The 21,599-nt window shown below is 46.3% G+C and overlaps 1 protein-coding gene across 1 annotated transcript in view; it reads left to right on the top strand.

The window, feature by feature from the left end:
• COG4 (component of oligomeric golgi complex 4) overlaps positions 1-17,043 on the top strand; it is a 120,478-nt gene extending 103,435 nt beyond the window's left edge. Inside the window, exons 12-19 of the mRNA XM_068259671.1 lie at positions 2,946-3,111; positions 3,191-3,253; positions 7,966-8,082; positions 8,171-8,263; positions 8,341-8,424; positions 8,704-8,805; positions 14,051-14,179; positions 15,983-17,043. Of these exons, the coding sequence (XP_068115772.1) occupies positions 2,946-3,111; positions 3,191-3,253; positions 7,966-8,082; positions 8,171-8,263; positions 8,341-8,424; positions 8,704-8,805; positions 14,051-14,179; positions 15,983-16,117 (889 nt within the window). The 3' untranslated portion in view covers positions 16,118-17,043. The remainder of the gene's footprint in view (positions 1-2,945; positions 3,112-3,190; positions 3,254-7,965; positions 8,083-8,170; positions 8,264-8,340; positions 8,425-8,703; positions 8,806-14,050; positions 14,180-15,982) is intronic.
• The last annotated feature ends 4,556 nt before the right edge of the window (positions 17,044-21,599 follow it).

Below are 21,599 nucleotides of genomic sequence, written 5' to 3'. Positions count from 1 at the left end.
GATCAGGGATGGAACCATTCCAAACACTGCAGAGAGACTTGTTTGTTTTAGTAGATTTGTATTGATTTTAACATTAGAATTAACTGTATATTACAGTGAACAACGTTAAGTGTATAACTCATACAGATAAATACACGCAAGTCTTCTGCCAATTAGACTGTATGAACCTCATTACATGTATCTATTTAGGTAATCGATCAGTTACACACTTAATAAACAGCAAATGACGCTTGACAAATAGTAGCTGTACACCCCTAAACTCGGCCTCATGGCTGGGAGAGTACAACTAAAGAACGCTGTACAAGCTGACCCAGCTTTCCAGTGAAGGGCAGCATTACTTGGCTCATCATGAGGACAATAATGAAGAAGTGTGCTTAGCCTCCGTTTCCTAATTCTTGCCGGGCTGAACTGGGAGGCTCTCAAATGGGAGCAGATAGGACATGATGGAAATAATTGCCCGATTCCCGTAGATTGAACAGGAAATTGCAATGTGTGTTCCCAGCATTAGACTGAGATAGAGAGGAGAACAGAAAAGAGGTGAGAAGGGGAGTGGGGGCAAAATACCCGTAAGGATCAGCATAACTTATTGTAATAATAATCTTATACAGCAACTATCCTGCTGCTATCACAACTCCCAAAATAGTTGTCTAATACAGGGAACCAAAGCTGTTGGTATTTTTCAAAGAACACAGTGACCCAATCTATTTTTGCAGAAAGATTTTAATACATTCAGCATGAAATCTATTGAAAATCTTCCTGAACCACAGCTGTTGATCTACTGATGCTCCTCCCCATCCCGATTTTCTGTAAAACCTGATTGAAATGACAGTGAGGCATGCTGTATTATACATCCAATTATTGTGTGTACTCTGCTTAAAAGATACTGAACTCATGCGCACAAGAATGTGACTGCTGTTAAAGAGAACCTGAGGAGAGAAGGAGATGAAGGCTGACATGTTTATTTCCTTTTAAATCATTGCCTGGCTGTCCTGCTGATCCTCTGCCTCTATTACTTTAAGCCATAGACCCTTAACAAGCATGTAGATCAGATGTCTATGACAAATCTGACAAGATTAGCCGCATGCTTGTTTCAGGTGTGTGATTTAGACCCTACTGACCAGAAAGATCAGCAGGGCTGCCAGGCAACTAGTATTGTTTAAAAAGGAAATAAATATGGCAACTTCCTTAGGTCTCACACCTCCGGTTCCTTTTAAGTGATCCAGCAAAACCTGGATAAAAGTTTTGATCTTCTCATCCTTAAATGTACCAGCAGGACCCAAACTCCGAGTGACCTGCCTCACTGACCTCTGACCCAAACCCTGAGTGACCTGTCTCGCTGACCTCTGACCCAAACCCTGAGTGACCTGCCTCACTGACCTCTGACCCCAACCCTGAGTGACCTGCCTCACTGACCTCTGACCCAAACCCTAAGTGACCTGTCTCGCTAACCTCTGACCCAAACCCTGAGTGACCTGTCTCGCTGACCTTTGACCCAAACCCTGAGTGACCTGCCTCACTGACCTCTTACCCAAACCCTGAGTGACCTGCCTCACTGACCTCTGACCCAAACCCTGAGTGACCTGGCTCACTGACCTCTGACCCCAACCCTGAGTGACCTTCCTCACTGACCTCTGACCCAAACCCTGAGTGACCTGTCTCGCTAACCTCTGACCCAAACCCTGAATGACCTGTCTCGCTGACCTCTGACCCAAACCCTGAGTGACCTGCCTCACTGACCTCTGACCCCAACCCTGAGTGACCTGCCTCACTGACCTCTGACCCAAACCCTAAGTGACCTGTCTCGCTAACCTCTGACCCAAACCCTGAGTGACCTGTCTCGCTGACCTTTGACCCAAACCCTGAGTGACCTGCCTCACTGACCTCTTACCCAAACCCTGAGTGACCTGCCTCACTGACCTCTGACCCAAACCCTGAGTGACCTGGCTCACTGACCTCTGACCCCAACCCTGAGTGACCTTCCTCACTGACCTCTGACCCAAACCCTGAGTGACCTGTCTCGCTAACCTCTGACCCAAACCCTGAGTGACCTGTCTCGCTGACCTCTGACCCAAACCCTGAGTGACCTGCCTCACTGACCTCTTACCCAAACCCTGAGTGACCTGCCTCACTGACCTCTGACCCAAACCCTGAGTGACCTGCCTCACTAACCTCTGACCCAAACCCTGAGAGACCTCCCTCACTAACCTCTGACCCAAACCCTGAGTGACCCGCCTCATTATCCTCTGACCGAAACCCTGAGTGACCCGCTTCACTGACCTCTGACCCAAACCCTGAGTGACCTGCCTCACTGACCTCTGACCCAAACCCTGAGTGACCTGCCTCACTGACCTCTGACCCAAACCCAGAGTGACCGGCCTCACTGACCTCTGACCCAAACCCAGAGTGACCTGCCTCACTGACCTCTGACCCAAACCCAGAGTGACCTGCCTCACTGACCTCTGACCCAAACCCAGAGTGACCTGCCTCACTGACCTCTGACCCAAACCCTGAGTAACCTGTCTCACTAACCTCTGACCTAAACCATCAGTGACCTGTCTTACTGACCTCTGACCCAAACCCTAAATGACCTGCCTCACTAACCTCTGACCCAAACCCTGAGAGACCTCCCTCACTAACCTCTGACCCAAACCCTGAGTGACCCGCCTCATTATCCTCTGACCGAAACCCTGAGTGACCCGCTTCACTGACCTCTGACCCAAACCCTGAGTGACCTGCCTCACTGACCTCTGACCCAAACCCTGAGTGACCTGCCTCACTGACCTCTGACTCAAACACTGAGTGACCTGCCTCACTGACCTCTGACCCAAACCCTGAGTGACCTGCCTCACTGTCCTCTGACCCAAACCCAGAGTGACCTGCCTCACTGACCTCTGACCCAAACCCAGAGTGACCTGCCTCACTGACCTCTCACCCCGTCACCACAGGGAAGTTCTGTGCAACAAGCTAAGGATGGGCTTCCCAGCCACCACCTTCCAGGACATCCAGCGCGGAGTCACCAGCGCCGTCAGCCTCATGCAGAGCAGCCTGCAGCAGGGGAAGTTTGACACCAAGGGCATTGAGTCCAATGATGAGGCCAAAATGTCTTTCTTGGTAAGAGTAAAGGGGCGAAGTGATTGGAAGGGGTGGGGTGGCTGTCATTGTCAATAACTGATGTCACTTCCTCTTCCAGGTCTGCCTCAATAATGTGGAAGTCTGCAGCGAGAACATTATGACGCTGAAGAAGAACTTGGAGGTACTGTGGTTGTTTAGAGGACTGACATAGTACAGCTATAACCATGTACTGCACAGCTGTACTGTATGACACTCACTGGTCATTTTATAAAGCTTGTTGACTTGAAGAGGAACGCTTGTCAAAACATTTTCTGCTTTGTTTTGGATATGGGAGGGTTAGAGCTTTTGTGTGTTATCTGCCCTCACTACCTGCCCTGGTGTCATTTAACACTTGGGCACCAAATGACATGAATTCCAGATCTTTCCTTTTTTAATAGGAATTTGAATAATGTATGTATAGAATACCTGGCCTGCAGTGTCTCCTGCAGGAAGGGGAAATGCCAAGTAAGAGGCACATAGTTTGCAGCCATGAATTATATTACGTGTTCAGATCCAGATGACCTTACACTGCAGGCGGAGAGGAGGAAATAAACTCTCCCTATTCCTTGGTGTAAAGTAAACCTGACTAGATCATCTAAAATACACGTGTATGTACAGTGCCAAGCATACAAATAGCCAGGCTGGGTTCCTCTTCTTCTTTGTCTGAAAGCGTGTAAAGAGAAAATGGAGCAATTCAAAACAGGTATAAACTGATAAATCATAGAACAAATCAGAAAAAGCAACTACAAAAATACTCACCTGTCATTGTCTTCATTTACTGCCTTAAAGGGACACTTAAGTCAAACAAAAAAAAAAAAATGAGTTTTACTCACCTAGGGCTTCCAATAGCCCCCTGCAGCTGTCCGGTGCCCTCGCTGTCTCCCTCCAATCCTCCTGGCCCCGCCGGCAGCCACTTCCTGTTTCGGTGACAGGAGCTGACAGGCTGGGGACGTGAGTGATTCTTCGCATTCTCAGACACATTAGCACCCTCTATGCTGCTATATGGTATATTATTATTATTATTTAGTATTTATATAGCGCCGACATATTATGCAGCGCTGTACAGTGTATATATATATATATATATATATATATATATATATATATATATATATATCTTGTCACTAACTGTCCCTCAAAGGAGCTCACAATCTAATCCCTACCATTGCCATATGTCTATATTATGTAGTGTAAGTACTGTAGTCTAGGGCCAATTTTTTTTTTTTTTTTTAGAGGGAGCCAACTAACTTATCTGTATGTTTTTGGAATGTGGGAGGAAACCGGAGTGCCCAGAGGAAACCCACATAGACACGGAGAGAACATACAAACTCTTTGCAGATAGTGTCCTGGCTGGGATATATGGTATATGATATATGCTATAGCAGCATAGATGGCGCTATTGTGGCCAGGAACGCAAAGAATCACTTGTGTCCCCTGCCTGTCAGCGCCTTTCACCGAAACAGGAAGTGGCTGCTGGCGGGGCCAGGAGGATCGGAGGGAGATGGCGAGGGCACCGGACAGCTGCAGCGGGCTATTGGAAGCCCCAGGTGAGTAAAACTCATTTTTTTTGTTTGACTTAAGTGTCCCTTTAAAGAAAGAAATCCAGTGACTTTCGCTACGGAGCAGCTTAATTTTCCAGCCCAGCCCCCCCCCCCCCCTTCAAGAATCTGAGCAATGTGGCGTCACCTGCATGTATCTGGTTCATATGTTGCATAACCCTGGGACTCCCCTTGGCATTGGGGTTACCCTTTTCTCTTATAGAAAACAAATGTTAGAGGGAAATATAATCAATCGCTTAGCTCAGTCATCTAATAACGGGTGCAATGTCAATACTATCAAACCATAAAAATATATATAGGGACACGCACACCAAGTCTATTCAATGCATATAAAAGTTTATATAGAGAGTAGATGATACAAATAAATAGATCAGATCTAGACAAACAATATCTATTCAATAGTCCACATAATATGGTTTCACAATAATAAGTTCAAACACAAGGCATCAATACATTGGAGCATACACTAGTAAAGTGGCATGAATTGCATAGTCAATGACTATAGACAAGACAAATAACATTTATATTGCGCTTTTCTCCTGGTGGACTCAAAGCGCCAGAGCTGCAGCCACTAGGACGCGCTCTATAGGCAGTAGCAGTGTTAGGAAGACTTGCCTAAGGTCTCCTACTAAATAGCTGCTGGCTTACTGAACAGGCAGAGCCGAGGTTCAAACCCAGGTCTCCTGTGTCAGAGGCAGAGCCCTTAACCATTACACTCTCCAGCCACTAATAGTCCAAAGAATAGTCCAAAGCTACTAATAAGCAGTGTGTCCCAAGATACTGTCCATATAAGATAGCAAGAGTCTATTTACGAGCCGCCGCTCTTAATGAGGCAACACCTGCAAAACGGCCTAAAAACAATCAAAGCAATAGGAGGTGCTGGCACCCCCAACTTTTTTACCCAGACGTCGGCATTTCAGAATATGTCCTTTCTCAATGGGTCTATAGCTTAGTGGCAACTGTTGCAGCGTCCTGATGCTAGCAAGATCCGGCATGTAATTAATACAAGTGAATAGCCCGCGTGACAGGCAAAGGGAGGATCGTCACAGCGGGGCCGGCCCTGTGACGTGATGTCAGGCGCGGCCGCGTCATCAGGTCACATGACGCACCACCACGCCTCCAAGGCAGCGTGAGGAGCGCCGGAAATAAAGTATCGCCGCATGCTTTCCACACACTGTCGTTGTCATAGGGACGGGAGGGCGGCATCGGAAGTTCTGTGCTTCAATAGAAAGTAGCTACATTCCAGCAGGAACCAAGCGAAATGCTTTTTGATGGTGTGTGACGTCAGTCGGTGTGAGGATCTTTGAGATTACATCTAGAACTGATGAAAATGCACATATTTAGTATATATCTATACCATTCATGAAAATCATAAAGAGACCATTATTCAGAAAACTTCATACAGTAGTATAATTTAAAGTGACAGCAGTCCAAAATTGATAAACCTCAGCAGCAATATTACAGAAAGCATTTCAGGTCAATTTCCTCATTTAACCCTTTTGGATGTTTCGTATCAAGCTTATATATCCAGAATAATTCTCTCTGGAGTAATTTCTGCTCGAAGTCGCCCCCTGGAGACAGATGGACAACCTCAATTACTCTAAAGTGCAGTTGAGAAACCTGATGGTTAGCTTCTAAAAAGTGTTTGACCTGGGGTTCATCTAGGTTATAACAGCGGATGTTGCTGCGGTGTTTGCATATCCTACGCCTGATTTCACGTGATGTCTGACCAACATATGCCATGCCGCATGGGCAGGTAATCAAATAGACCATTCCCTTAGCCATAGACCCATTGAGAAAGGACATATTCTGAAACACCGACGTCTGGGTAAAAAAGTTGGGGGTGCCAGCACCTCCTATCGCTTTGATTGTTTTTAGGCCGTTTTGCAGGTGTTGCCTCATTAAGAGCGGCGGCTCGTAAATGGACTCTTGCTATCTTATATGGACAGTATCTTGGGACACACTGCTTATTAGTAGCTTTGGACTATTCTGACTTTGTAGTATAGTCATTGACTATGCAATTCATGCCACTTTACTAGTGTATGCTCCAATGTATTGATGCCTTGTGTTTGAATTTATTATTGTGAAACCATATTATGTGTACTATTGAATAGATATTGATTGTCTATATCTGATCTATTTATTATGTATCATCTACTCTTTATATAAACTTTTATATGCATTGAATATACTTGGTGTGCGTGTCCCTATATATATTTTAATGGTTACCCTTTCCTCTCCCCAATTTACATAAATTCATCACAGGTGATGACATCTTTACTACTGGCAGGTGCATCACTGCAGAATGTTTGTTTACTGATTTAAGCAGAATCACCTGGTTTCGAAGAATGCTCTGGGTCAGAAGGCTGCATAACTAAATAGCTTTGACAAAACATTGCTAGTAGGGCGGGTTACATAGCAATACACAGCAATGTATAGATATAGGAAGTGTTTCTGATGCTAAAACCATCATAATCTATGTAAAATGGCATATCCTGAATAATGTATTCTGCACTATATGCCACTGCTGTTCCTCTCGAAAGCGGACCTAAACTCAGAACTCCTCTCTGCTCTGAAAGATAAACATAATAACCTTTACAGAAAAACATTCCTTTGTTACAGCCAATACTAATCCTGCAATAACCCTGCAATGTTTCTAATCTGTCCCTCGCCCCAGCTCCGGGGTCCCGGGATCCTCGGCCTTGCCAGGCTGGCATCTTCTGAGCGAGCGTACGGCAGCGCCACTCGTTATTGCGCTCACGTGATCTGGATTGTCCTGCACAGGTGCACAGGTGATGCCGGCATGGCGAGGTCAGTATCTGTAACGGAGGGGATCCCGGAACACCAGAGGTGCGGCGGGGGACAGATTAGGCTGCTGGGGGCTGGAGGAAGCCCCAGGTAAGTAGTTTTTTTTTTGTTTTTTTTTACACCTCACACTTGTCCTTTAAAGACATCGTAATAAAAGCAGCATTTCAAATTCAGTATCCTTAACTAAATGTCACGTTTTTAGGTCAGCTGTAGTGGATTTGGCGACAGGTATCTGTTACTTCAGCCCGATAGAGAGGAGAATAAATAGGTTACACTTTTCTTATCAGCTAATTGTTTTACTGCCTTTTAGTAGCTGAAAGTGTGCGCGTGCATGCATGCGTGTGCGCCATTTGTAGACCTCAAGGACAAAAACCATTGCAATATAATGTTTTAAAAATGTTCAGTCTTAGTTGTGGGATGGTAATGTGATTTACTGTCCGTCCCTGCTGGTATTCTGATGTAACCCACGGCCTGCATTTCCTTGTAGAATGACTGCAAAAAGCTCTTCAGCCAAGACTTTGGACGCGAGCAAGCCAAGGCCAAGATTGACAGCTGCCTGTCTGACATGGCCTCCGTGTCCAACAAGTTCAGAGATCTTCTGCAGGTAAAGCTGAGGTTCTGGTCCCTGTTCTGGAATCGCTGGGGCTATGACCTCCCTGGTGACACTGTCATCTTTTATGTTCTCTGGGCAGGAGGGTCTGGGGGAGCTGAACAGCACAGCCATCAAGCCGCAAGTGAAACCTTGGATTAACCTCTTCCTATCCTGTACACACAACATCGAGGAGGTGAGGCATGGTGCTTTATGATATTGGTCTTCTTATTTATGAATCTCTTCAGTTCTCATCTCTGATATCTGTATTAGGAGGAGTTTAATGACTATGAAGCCAACGACCCTTGGGTGCAAGAATTCATTGTGAAGTTAGAGCAGCTCATGTCCGAGTTTAAGGTGAGGACAAGGCAACTATTTTTGAGCAGCTTTGAGTGATACTGCTGGATGCAGTTTTTGTGGTCTTGTTTTGTGCATTTGGTTACATCTGTGTCTGGTCTGCTTTTCCATAGTAGTGTCAGTGTGTGGCTTGTATTTGGTGGTAGATATACCTGGATTAGAATTTGTACTACAGGATTCTGTGTTGCTAGGAAGTGGCTGTCCTTGGTGTGTGCAGGGCTTCCTTCTGGCTGTCCTGGTTCCACAGCCAGGACACTTCTGATGTATCTGTTTCTGCAGGTCGGACTATCTCCTGTCATCTATGAGAATCTCACTAGCCTGCTGACCACTCTTATTGCCATGGAGCTGGAGAAGGTGATTTTGAAATCCACGTTCAGCAGGGTAAGTATGAATTTTTACCATTACAAAAAACAGATTTCTACAAAGATGTTTCTTCACAGTACTGAAAGGCAGTGTAGGCGCCGACTTGGTAAAGCAAACGCACTTCAGTGTGACCTGTTTGGCATGACTGGTGACCATATATACAGTGCAGCATGCGATGAGGTGAGGCAGCATGATCTCGGCTGCTCTGTTTCCTCATTTATGAACAGCACTACCCCACGCCCAATATTTGCGCTGGCAGCCTTTGGACCCGTTTCCACACAGGTGTCTTGTGAGACGTAATGCAGGCACAGCTGTGTTGTAGCACACATCTGAATGTCTCTATCAGTGAAATGCATGCCTATAGGAATTCAGATGCGTTTAAATGACACATGCTACCAATTGTTTTCCCTACATGCGAATCGGACGGCAGCCTATGGGTTTCAATAGGCTGCGTTTCCTCATCCAAATACGCGTGGTGGAAACTTGGAAGAATTGCAGTAGTGGAAATGGGCCTTATAGAGACTCAGAAATGGAGTATGTGAAAGATCTTTTACTTACCCGGGCTTCCTCCAGCCCCATAAGTCTGAGTCCCACGCCGTCCTTCCGCGGTCTGCCATTCAGCTGTGATCAGCCTCGGTAACTGGATGACCAGTCTGGGTCTTCTGCACAGGCGCAGACCTCCCATGCCTACGCAGTAGACCTGCACTGACGCGACTGAGACAGTTATCGGGGATGATGGCGGCTAAACGGCAGACCACGGGAGGATGGCAAGGGATGCATCAGTGCTTATGGGGCTGGAGGAAGCCCCGGGTAAGTAAAAGATCTTGGTAAAACAAAAGCACTTCAGTGTGACCTGTTTGGCATGACTGGTGACCATGTATACAGTGCAGCATGCGATGAGGTGAGGCAGCATGATCTCGGCTGCTCTGTTTCCTCATTTATAAACGGCTGGGGGATGACTTGTGCTTGCTTTTAACTCCATTTTGTACTCAGTATCTCCATGATAGGCCCAAGTCTCGTCTCCAGTCGTGAAACAATGATATGGTGACAGCATTCTTAGAATCTATCTTGCACTGACCTTTGGCCTGCCCAACTTTTTATGTATTCTCTTCATAGTAAAAGCAATGTAGAAAAGCACAACCCCAAAATTTCATCTGTGGATGTGCCACGGCAGACTCAGATACCACCTGAGTATAGTAATATAGAAGGATCCAGCCGGCACCATCCAATATTTATAATGCTCTTTTATTTCATTCAATGGCCGTCATATAAGAAATGCGACGTTTCGGAGCAGTGTGCCCCTTTATCAAGCCATGACAGCCTCAGAATACAATGTGTAACAGATATCTTATATAATGCATCATCATTTCAAATTAGCCTATCACAAAGTCCCAAGATTCAAGGAGCCACTCATATTCCACCATGTCAGAGGCGGACCTGATAGGAGACTTATTCTAAATATAGTGAGCCAATGGACAAAGAGAACTCACCAGCGTCATGACCTCAACGGCGCACACACCAAGGGAATCAGCCCCCTCCCGACGTCAGGGACGATGTAACCACCCATCAGCGCGCGGACCTGATAGGGAACACGGACAGAGCGGGGCGAAGGTGCAACGTCACAGCGTTGCCAGGGAGACGGAGTGGAAGCACGTCACGTGCTTCCTGAATGGCAAGATGTAAACATTGCCTACGCCAGCCAATCACGTGGGACCCGCCCACCAATCGGCTGGCCTTCCGTCTCCCTGCATAGCTAAACGGCGTAGGCCGTGTTACTATGGTGATGTAAACTAGGGGCTGGAGGTGTGTGTGGCACAGCGCTGATAGCTGAAAGCCTCATATAGATTACAATATAATCCACATATATTATATAATACAGCCACAGACATGAACCTAATACATATGCTATATAGGGACATAGTATACACAATAAGTAGAGAAGGGAAAAGAGGAAAAAGGGGGGGGGGGGGGGTAATGGAAAAGTACATATTCCAGATAAACAGTGTCAGATCATATTCTCTATTTAAACCCCGTGGTTCAATAGTGTCAAGTGTGCATATCCAGAACGCCTCACGTAGCAACAACCGCCTTTGTCTATCTCCACCACGTTTTAACAACGGAACGCTGTCAATAATCTGACAGCGTAATTGACTAACATTATGGTTATTTCTAACGAAATGGCAGGCGACTGGTTGCTCAATGAGGCGCTCACATATTGCATGTTTATGGGCAGATAGGCTGGTTTTCAATTTCTGTGTCGTCTCTCCCACATATAATAGGCCACACGGGCACTTAAGAATATAGATAACATATCTAGAATCACAATTGTAAGTATCCCTTATATTAAACCTTCTACCAGATCTAGGATGCATAAAAACATCGCTCCTAATGACAGAGCTGCAGTGCACACAGTTCAAGCAAGGGTACATGCCTTTCCGAGACCCCTCAGGGGGCCCTACCAACGTCCTCATTTCAGCGTGAGTCAGCTTGTCCCTAAGTGTAGGGGCCCGTTTATTAGAAAAAAGTGGAGGTTGGTGGAACTCGGGGATATGAGGAAAAGATCGAGCAAGAGCAGACCAATGTTTTTTAATTATACTGGCAATATTATTGCTGTACACATTAAATTGTGTCACAAATGGTATGCGGTTGCCTGTCCTGTTCCTCAATCCCCGGGTGGTACACGTTGCCAAACTGCGTGCCTCTGCAACCAGGCAAACAGGATAATGTCTATGCAGAATTTTAGTGTCATCTCGTTGAATCTTAACTCTCGTCTATCCTCATCACCCACTATATGGCCCACCCTCTGAAATTGAGATTTAGGAATCGATTTGATAGTATTTTTAGGATGGAAAGTATCAAAAGACAAAATAGCATTTTTATCCGTGGGCTTAACATACAAATCAGTACTAAGGTTACCTCCAGTGAGTATAACCATAGTATCTAAAAAATTGATTCACCCACCACGTATTTCCAAAGGTACACCAAAACCCATCACGCCACCTACTGACCCAAACCTCGGAGGCTCTTCGGATTTTCTTCCGGTCAGCACTCTCGAAGACTCCACGGAAAAACAGTCCAGTCAGGACGAACAAGGAGGGGGGGCCGACACATGCGGTATAAGGGACAGGCTGCGTCAGTGGCCCAGGCAGAAACAAGGTCCACCCTTGTTGGTACGGCCCCCTGAGGGGTCTCGGAAAGGCATGTACCCTTGCTTGAACTGTGTGCACTGCAGCTCTGTCATTAGGAGCGATGTTTTTATGCACCTTAGATCTGGTAGAAGGTTTAATATAAGGGATACTTACAATTGTGATTCTAGATATGTTATCTATATTCTTAAGTGCCCGTGTGGCCTATTATATGTGGGAGAGACGACACAGAAATTGAAAACCAGCCTATCTGCCCATAAACATGCAATCCGTGAGCGCCTCATTGAGCAACCAGTCGCCTGCCATTTCGTTAGAAATAACCATAATGTTAGTCAATTACGCTGTCAGATTATTGACAGCGTTCCGTTGTTAAAACGTGGTGGAGATAGACAAAGGCGGTTGTTGCTACGTGAGGCGTTCTGGATATGCACACTTGACACTATTGAACCACGGGGTTTAAATAGAGAATATGATCTGACACTGTTTATCTAGAATATGTTCTTTCCCCCCCCCCCCCCCCCCCTTTTTCCTCTTTTCCCTTTTTCCCTTCTCTACTTATTGTGTATACTATGTCCCTATATAGCATATGTATTAGGTTCATGTCTGTGGCTGTATTATATAATATATGTGGATTATATTGTAATCTATATGAGGCTTTCAGCTATCAGCGCTGTGCCACACACACCTCCAGCCCCTAGTTTACATCACCATAGTAACGGCCTACGGCGTTTAGCTATGCAGGGAGACGGAAGGCCAGCCGATTGGTGGGCGGGTCCCACGTGATTGGCTGGCGTAGGCAATGTTTACATCTTGCCATTCAGGAAGCACGTGACATGTGCTTCCACTCCGTCTCCCTGGCAACGCTGTGACGTTGCACCTTCGCCCCGCTCTGTCCGTGTTCCCTATCAGGTCCGCGCGCTGATGGGTGGTTACATCGTCCCTGACGTCGGGAGGGGGCTGAGTCCCTTGGTGTGTGCGCCGTTGAGGTCATGACGCTGGTGAGTTCTCTTTGTCCATTGGCTCACTATATTTAGAATAAGTCTCCTATCAGGTCCGCCTCTGACATGGTGGAATATGAGTGGCTCCTTGAATCTTGGGACTTTGTGATAGGCTAATTTGAAATGATGATGCATTATATAAGATGTCTGTTACACATTGTATTCTGAGGCTGTCATGGCTTGATAAAGGGGCACACTGCTCCGAAACGTCGCATTTCTTATATGACGGCCATTGAATGAAATAAAAGAGCATTATAAATATTGGATGGTGCCGGCTGGATTCTTCTATGAATTCTCTTCATAACATGCCCATTTCTTCAGCCAATCAGGAAACCTTAAAGTGGACCCGAGTTGGGGGGGGTGGGGGGGGGTCGATGTCAAATGGGACACATTCCCTGCTCTATGCCATGCCTCTGTGTCCTGACTACGCTGCTGTCACCCCCCCCAGCCGCCGCAGCTTCTCGGCAGCTAACGGGGAAGGGATATCCTAGCAGAAGAGTTACTCCTGTGCAAGGCCCCATTGGGCGTTAGGAACACCCATTCCTCTCTCTGATTGGGCAGCTCTGTCTCTTCCCCCTCCTCTCCCACACCTCTCCCACACCGCTCCCCCACCTCTCCCCCGCCTCTCCCACACCGCTCCCCCTCCTCTGTGCTCAGTGATGAAACGCACAGAGCAAGAGCTGCAGCGTCATAACCCCAGGGGTCGCGGGCATTTCTTTTATTTTTACACCGAAACTCTGCAATTGCATTAAATTAAATTGCAAGTGAAAGATCTTTTACTTACCCTGTTCAGGGCTGCATGACACAGGGTGTAAAGAGACAGGATGGGTACACACAATTTTGATTGGCCAATTTAACCACTTCTATCTAGCATGAGAGCTTAGTACACAATCTGTTACGTATTCAAAATCTGTTGTCCCTCATACTATGTGTGTACGAACCCTAACACCTGCTTTTAGATTGCACAAGGGTCTATATATCATGTGTTTTGAAATGTTCTTACACTGTATGGGAGTGGTTTGTGTGCAGTGCCTGGTTTATTAAGAATAGCTGTATTCAGTGTATCGGACTGACTGCGTGCTGTTTTGCTGACGCTCTGTATTTCCTGTGTGCGCACAGCTCGGCGGGCTGCAGTTTGACAAGGAATTGCGCTCTCTCATCGCTTACCTCACCACGGTGACCACATGGACCATCCGTGACAAGTTTGCCCGACTTTCCCAGATGGCGACCATCCTGAATTTGGAAAGGGTGAGAAACTATTAGTCTGTATCGCTCAGTATTTCCTTTGCCAAGTTTTGTAAAAGGAAGAATTCCGAAGGCCTCCTTCACATTGCACCATCTGCACTATAGTGAATGTAAGATGTGGGGGGGGAGTCTTATGCATACCTGGGGCTTCCTCCAGCCCACTCCATGCAGATCGCTTCCTCACTGCAGTCTACAGCCTCCGGGAGCAGCCGCGTTCTCCAAGGCCAGTCGTCGCAGTGCGGCCAAGTGCGCTCCCCGTCTCGCTCACACGGCTGGAGCGTTCTGCGCCTGTGCAATAGTAGTGAGCAGACAGAACGCTCCTGGCAACGGGGGTGGGGCAGGGCTGCGTAGTAGGAGAACGAAGCTGCTACCGGAGGATCCGGGAGGCTTTTCACTGTGACGAGGGAGCGATCTGCATGGAGAGGGTTTAACCCATTCGCGTTCCGTCGTTTTCACTTGAGAAATGTTCACCTCCCATTCATTAGCCTATAACTTTATCACTACTTATCACAATGAACTGATTTATATCTTGTTTTTTCCGCCACCAATTAGGCTTTCTTTGGGGGGTACATTTTGCTAAGAGCCACTTTACTGTAAATGCATTTTAACAGGAAGAATAAGAATAAAAAAACGGAAAAAATCATTATTTCTCAGTTTTCAGCCATTATAGTTTTAAAATAATACATGCCTCCATAATTTAAAACTCACGTATTGTATTTGCCCATATGTCCCGGTTATTACACCGTTAAAATTATGTCCCTATCGCAATGTATGGCGACAATATTTTATTTGGAAATAAAAGTGCATTTTTTCCGTTTTGCATCTATCACTATTTACAAGTTTAAAATAAAAAAATATAGAAATATATCATCTTTACATTGATATGTAAAAAGTTTAGACCCTTAGGTAAATATTTACATGTTTTTTTTTCATTGTAATGTTTTTTTTTTATATTAAACATTTTATTTGGGTAGTTTTGGGAGGGTGGGTAGTAAACTATAGGTTTATAATGTAAATGTGTGTTGATTTTTTTTTTTTTTTTTACTTTTAGTTGTAGTTTTACTTTTTGGCCACAAGATGGCGGCCATGAGTTTGTTTACATGACGTCACTCTAAGCGTAACATCCGCTTAGAGCGACGCATGGGGGAGGTAACAGCCAGAAAAGGTGCAGTTTTTTCAGCGAGGGAGAGGAATCAGTGATCGGGCACCATAGCCCGATTCACTGATTGCCTGGCTAACGAACCGCGGGGCGGGAGCGCGCGTGCGCTCATGGTTCCTGGACGTAGTTTCTACGTCCAGGAACCAAAATAGGTTAAGGAAACCCCAGGTATGAAGAAAACTTTTTTTTTTTTTTTTTTTCCCTCATCTCAGGTTCACTTTAACTCTGAAATGTATCCATTTTTACTAAAAAAAAAAAATAAATCCAGCATGCTTTGCTACTAAAGACTCACTGCAAAAAAATGCTAAGGCTCCTTGCACACAATATGCTTCTATACAATGGCAGCACAAGGTAGCCGGAAACCCGCATTACATGTTACCGGTATATTGCAACCAAACAGCAAACGGTTACAGGTGTACAGTACAATGACAGCATGCCGCACCGCTGCTGTCATCGCAAGTGTTACCCTGGAAACGCACCGCATGCAGCACGTTATCCCGACAGAACTTGCTGCTCTGTGATACACTTTGTCTTGTATGCAATGAATAAAATGTATTTTAGTTTAGCATGTATCCCCCCAGCCCCCCCCACCCATTGTGTTCACCCATCACAATCTATACTAAGGGTTGCTCCCATTCTCGCTGCAGGTGACGGAGATCCTGGACTACTGGGGACCTAATTCAGGACCACTGACCTGGAGACTGACCCCCGCAGAAGTCCGACAAGTTCTGGCACTACGAGTGGACTTTCGCGGCGAGGACATCAAACGCTTGCGTCTCTGAATGGCGAGATTTCCTGGACCTCTCCCCAGTGTGGAGGTGACCAGATCCCTGTACTCACTGCTGAAGGAGTAACTGACTGAGCTGCCAACTGGCACCGCTGAGAGACCACTCTCAATAACTGCGCCTAAGTTACTGATGTTCGTTGGAGAACATGGGCAACCCTGCAGAAGTGAACTGGGTTTGTTCATTAACCACACACACTGCAGCTGCGTGCACACAACTAAAATAGCACATCTGCCAGTACGCTGACTTTTCTGCCAATCTCACTATGATCTGATATGAGCCAGTTGCAAGTTTCAAACCTTTACCACCTAATTCATTTTTACATCCCTGCGCCAGGCACAACTGTTTACCAGATCTGTTCTGCACTCGGGGGCATATAGCTGATATCAGATTAGTTACGTTCGATATTTCTGGTTAGGTGGTCAGACAAAGGTCACTTCCTGCAGTGCAGACTATCACTGCTATACACTGTAATATTCTCAGAGATTCAGTCAGTGCCTCGCCCCCCGGCAGTCTGTGCAGCTGGATGATGCAATCCAAATAGTAGCAAAAGCTATTTTTTGCAGGACCTGCTTCTAATTCCTACAATCTGGCTGCTTCAGGTCATGTGATCATCATTGAAAAGATGGGCCTTTCATTGCTCATAAAAGGCAAGATTTGATTACTAAGCTGTCAGATCGGATCTCAGCCTGGGTCAGGCCATGTTCTCAGGTCCGACTTCACATCTACAGGGATCAACCGACCTGAAAAATCGTGAAATCATACTTTGGTTGGGAAATTGGTTTATGTTTGCTTAATTTGCCTTGTATTTTTATGCTTACAACACACAACCATTCTATAGGGTTGTTATTATTATTGATTTATAAAAAGCCAACATATTCCGTGGCGCTGTACAAAGTAAGTAATAAACATGGGGTACATAATACAGAGAATGGTTCTTAACCAATATACCAAATTGGTACAAAATGCAGAATTGGTAAATTCAGTGACAAAATCAATATGAATAAATGTGTAACAAATTCCTAGACACAAAAGGGTGGGAGAGCTGTGCCCTTGCCAGCTTACAATCTACAGCCAATGTACAATCTACAAGAATAGGAGTGAAAATGAATAATGGTGATTTGTGCTGTTCATTCATATCGGATTACACTTCAGTACCTAGGCCTGGATCTTGGGGTGGCAGTCCGCCATGTCGGATTACACTTCATTACCTAGGCCTGGATCTTGGGGTGGCAGTCCGCCATGTCGGATTACACTTCAGTACCTAGGCCTGGATCTTGGGGTGGCAGTCCGTCATGTCGGATTACACTTCAGTACCTAGGCCTGGATCTTGGGGTGGCAGTCCGCCATGTCGGATTACACTTCAGTACCTAGGCCTGGATCTTGGGGTGGCAGTCCGTCATGTCGGATTACACTTCAGTACCTAGGCCTGGATCTTGGGGTGGCAGTCCGCCATGTCTTATTACACTTCAGTACCTAGGCCTGGATCTTGGGGTGGCAGTCCGCCATGTCGGATTACACTTCAGTACCTAGGCCTGGATCTTGGGGTGGCAGTCCGCCATGTCGGATTACACTTCAGTACCTAGGCCTGGATCTTGGGGTGGCAGTCCGTCATGTTGGATTACACTTCAGTACCTAGGCCTGGATCTTGGGGTGGCAGTCCGTCATGTTGGATTACACTTCAGTACCTAGGCCTGGATCTTGGGGTGGCAGTCCGCCATGTCGGATTACTCTTCAGTACCTAGGCCTGGATCTTGGGGTGGCAGTCCGTCATGTCGGATTACACTTCAGTACCTAGGCCTGGATCTTGGGGTGGCAGTCCGTCATGTCGGATTACACTTCAGTACCTAGGCCTGGATCTTGGGGTGGCAGTCCGTCATGTCGGATTACACTTCAGTACCTAGGCCTGGATCTTGGGGTGGCAGTCCGCCATGTCGGATTACACTTCAGTACCTAGGCCTGGATCTTGGGGTGGCAGTCCGTCATGTCGGATTACACTTCAGTACCTAGGCCTGGATCTTGGGGTGGCAGTCCGCCATGTCGGATTACTCTTCAGTACCTAGGCCTGGATCTTGGGGTGGCAGTCCGCCATGTCGGATTACACTTCAGTACCTAGGCCTGGATCTTGGGGTGGCAGTCCGTCATGTCGGATTACACTTCAGTACCTAGGCCTGGATCTTGGGGTGGCAGTCCGCCATGTCGGATTACACTTCATAACCTAGGCCTGGATCTTGGGGAGGCAGTCCACGCCGTGCATCACATGACTGCGATACTTCTTCCTCCCAAGCCAGGAGGAGGAAGCATTGAACCACACGTGGTTGACCTCCCCATGACCCTGTCCACTGTTTAGGGCACTGAAGTGGGGGGCGGGGGGGGGTGGCGTAATTCAGATATAATGGGAAACCCGATTTTTTTTTTTAACACTACCCTGAGGAATGTATTGTATTTTGGTTTAATGAATTAATGAATGTGTATTTATAAAAAAAGATTGTATAATAAAAAACAAAACCCCTTTTTGTGGAACATATAGAAAGCCTTCTGGGTCACATTATCGCATGGATTCAGTCCAGTGTTGTATGGATACATGTGACCTCCCCAGACTGTCTACTGAGACTTTCGCTTATTCAAAGAACACCTGACGTGACAAGATTAGCTAAACACAGGTGCATCTAGTACTAGCCCAGCTAAGAAATGGAAGTTCTCAGGTCCGACTTCACATCTACAGGGATCAACCGACCTGAAAAATCGTGAAATCATACTTTGGTTGGGAAATTGGTTTATGTTTGCTTAATTTGCCTTGTATTTTTATGCTTACAACACACAACCATTCTATAGGGTTGTTATTATTATTGATTTATAAAAAGCCAACATATTCCGTGGCGCTGTACAAAGTAAGTAATAAACATGGGGTACATAATACAGACAATGGTTCTTAACCAATATACCAAATTGGTACAAAATGCAGAATTGGTAAATTCAGTGACAAAATCAATATGAATAAATGTGTAACAAATTCCTAGACACAAAAGGGTGGGAGAGCTGTGCCCTTGCCAGCTTACAATCTACAGCCAATGTACAATCTACAAGAATAGGAGTGAAAATGAATAATGGTGATTTGTGCTGTTCATTCATATCGGATTACACTTCAGTACCTAGGCCTGGATCTTGGGGTGGCAGTCCGCCATGTCGGATTACACTTCATTACCTAGGCCTGGATCTTGGGGTGGCAGTCCGCCATGTCGGATTACACTTCAGTACCTAGGCCTGGATCTTGGGGTGGCAGTCCGCCATGTCGGATTACACTTCATTACCTAGGCCTGGATCTTGGGGTGGCAGTCCGCCATGTCGGATTACACTTCAGTACCTAGGCCTGGATCTTGGGGTGGCAGTCCGTCATGTCGGATTACACTTCAGTACTTAGGCCTGGATCTTGGGGTGGCAGTCCGCCATGTCGGATTACACTTCAGTACCTAGGCCTGGATCTTGGGGTGGCAGTCCGTCATGTCGGATTACACTTCAGTACCTAGGCCTGGATCTTGGGGTGGCAGTCCGCCATGTCTTATTACACTTCAGTACCTAGGCCTGGATCTTGGGGTGGCAGTCCGCCATGTCGGATTACACTTCAGTACCTAGGCCTGGATCTTGGGGTGGCAGTCCGCCATGTCGGATTACACTTCAGTACCTAGGCCTGGATCTTGGGGTGGCAGTCCGTCATGTTGGATTACACTTCAGTACCTAGGCCTGGATCTTGGGGTGGCAGTCCGCCATGTCGGATTACTCTTCAGTACCTAGGCCTGGATCTTGGGGTGGCAGTCCGTCATGTCGGATTACACTTCAGTACCTAGGCCTGGATCTTGGGGTGGCAGTCCGCCATGTCGGATTACACTTCAGTACCTAGGCCTGGATCTTGGGGTGGCAGTCCGCCATGTCGGATTACACTTCAGTACCTAGGCCTGGATCTTGGGGTGGCAGTCCGTCATGTTGGATTACACTTCAGTACCTAGGCCTGGATCTTGGGGTGGCAGTCCGCCATGTCGGATTACTCTTCAGTACCTAGGCCTGGATCTTGGGGTGGCAGTCCGTCATGTCGGATTACACTTCAGTACCTAGGCCTGGATCTTGGGGTGGCAGTCCGTCATGTCGGATTACACTTCAGTACCTAGGCCTGGATCTTGGGGTGGCAGTCCGTCATGTCGGATTACACTTCAGTACCTAGGCCTGGATCTTGGGGTGGCAGTCCGCCATGTCGGATTACACTTCAGTACCTAGGCCTGGATCTTGGGGTGGCAGTCCGTCATGTCGGATTACACTTCAGTACCTAGGCCTGGATCTTGGGGTGGCAGTCCGCCATGTCGGATTACTCTTCAGTACCTAGGCCTGGATCTTGGGGTGGCAGTCCGTCATGTCGGATTACACTTCATAACCTAGGCCTGGATCTTGGGGAGGCAGTCCACGCCGTGCATCACATGACTGCGATACTTCTTCCTCCCAAGCCAGGAGGAGGAAGCATTGAACCACACGTGGTTGACCTCCCCATGACCCTGTCCACTGTTTAGGGCACTGAAGTGGGGGGCGGGGGGGGTGGCGTAATTCAGATATAATGGGAAACCCGATTTTTTTTTTTAACACTACCCTGAGGAATGTATTGTATTTTGGTTTAATGAATTAATGAATGTGTATTTATAAAAAAAGATTGTATAATAAAAAACAAAACCCCTTTTTGTGGAACATATAGAAAGCCTTCTGGGTCACATTATCGCATGGATTCAGTCCAGTGTTGTATGGATACATGTGACCTCCCCAGACTGTCTACTGAGACTTTCGCTTATTCAAAGAACACCTGACGTGACAAGATTAGCTAAACACAGGTGCATCTAGTACTAGCCCAGCTAAGAAATGGAAGTATTTTTCTTTTGTTCTTGTACAAGTGTTAAAACAGTTATCTATGCAAAGGAAAACAGACCGACAAGTGACAGCGCTCAAGGATGCATCCGAACTGCAAGCCTACAGAGGCAATGAAAAGCCCCTCCGCAACTAAATACAGGCCTTCAATGCCAAACCGATGCAAATTGTGCTAATTCTAATCTTTTTTTTTTTTTTTTTTGGAAAGTGAATTTGACGCGGTGAATGCAGCTGACCACTAGTATTATTTTGCTTTCCCATGCTCCCCAAACCTATACTTTTTGCTCCCCAAACATATACTTTTTTTAACAGTGAAGATTTTATTGATTGTTTTTAACAGAGAAATATAACACAGTAAGTATTCAGTTTGAGAAAAAGTTGCAGTAATACACTACTAAGTGCAACAATCATGGCATATAAACCATCAATAATCATCTTGAATTATCACCATCTGCAAGTATATTACAGTGTGTGGTTATTTTAGTCACAACTGAGGTTACGCTGCAGAAGAAGGAAGAAGAAAAGAAAAAGGAGAGAAAGAAAAAGGGACTAGCTGCCAGATGACCGAGGTGGGGTA

Source organism: Hyperolius riggenbachi, chromosome 11 (genome assembly GCF_040937935.1).
Source record: "Hyperolius riggenbachi isolate aHypRig1 chromosome 11, aHypRig1.pri, whole genome shotgun sequence".
In the NCBI taxonomy this organism is placed as follows: domain Eukaryota; kingdom Metazoa; phylum Chordata; class Amphibia; order Anura; family Hyperoliidae; genus Hyperolius; species Hyperolius riggenbachi.
This window is presented reverse-complemented; position numbering and strand designations above follow the sequence as displayed.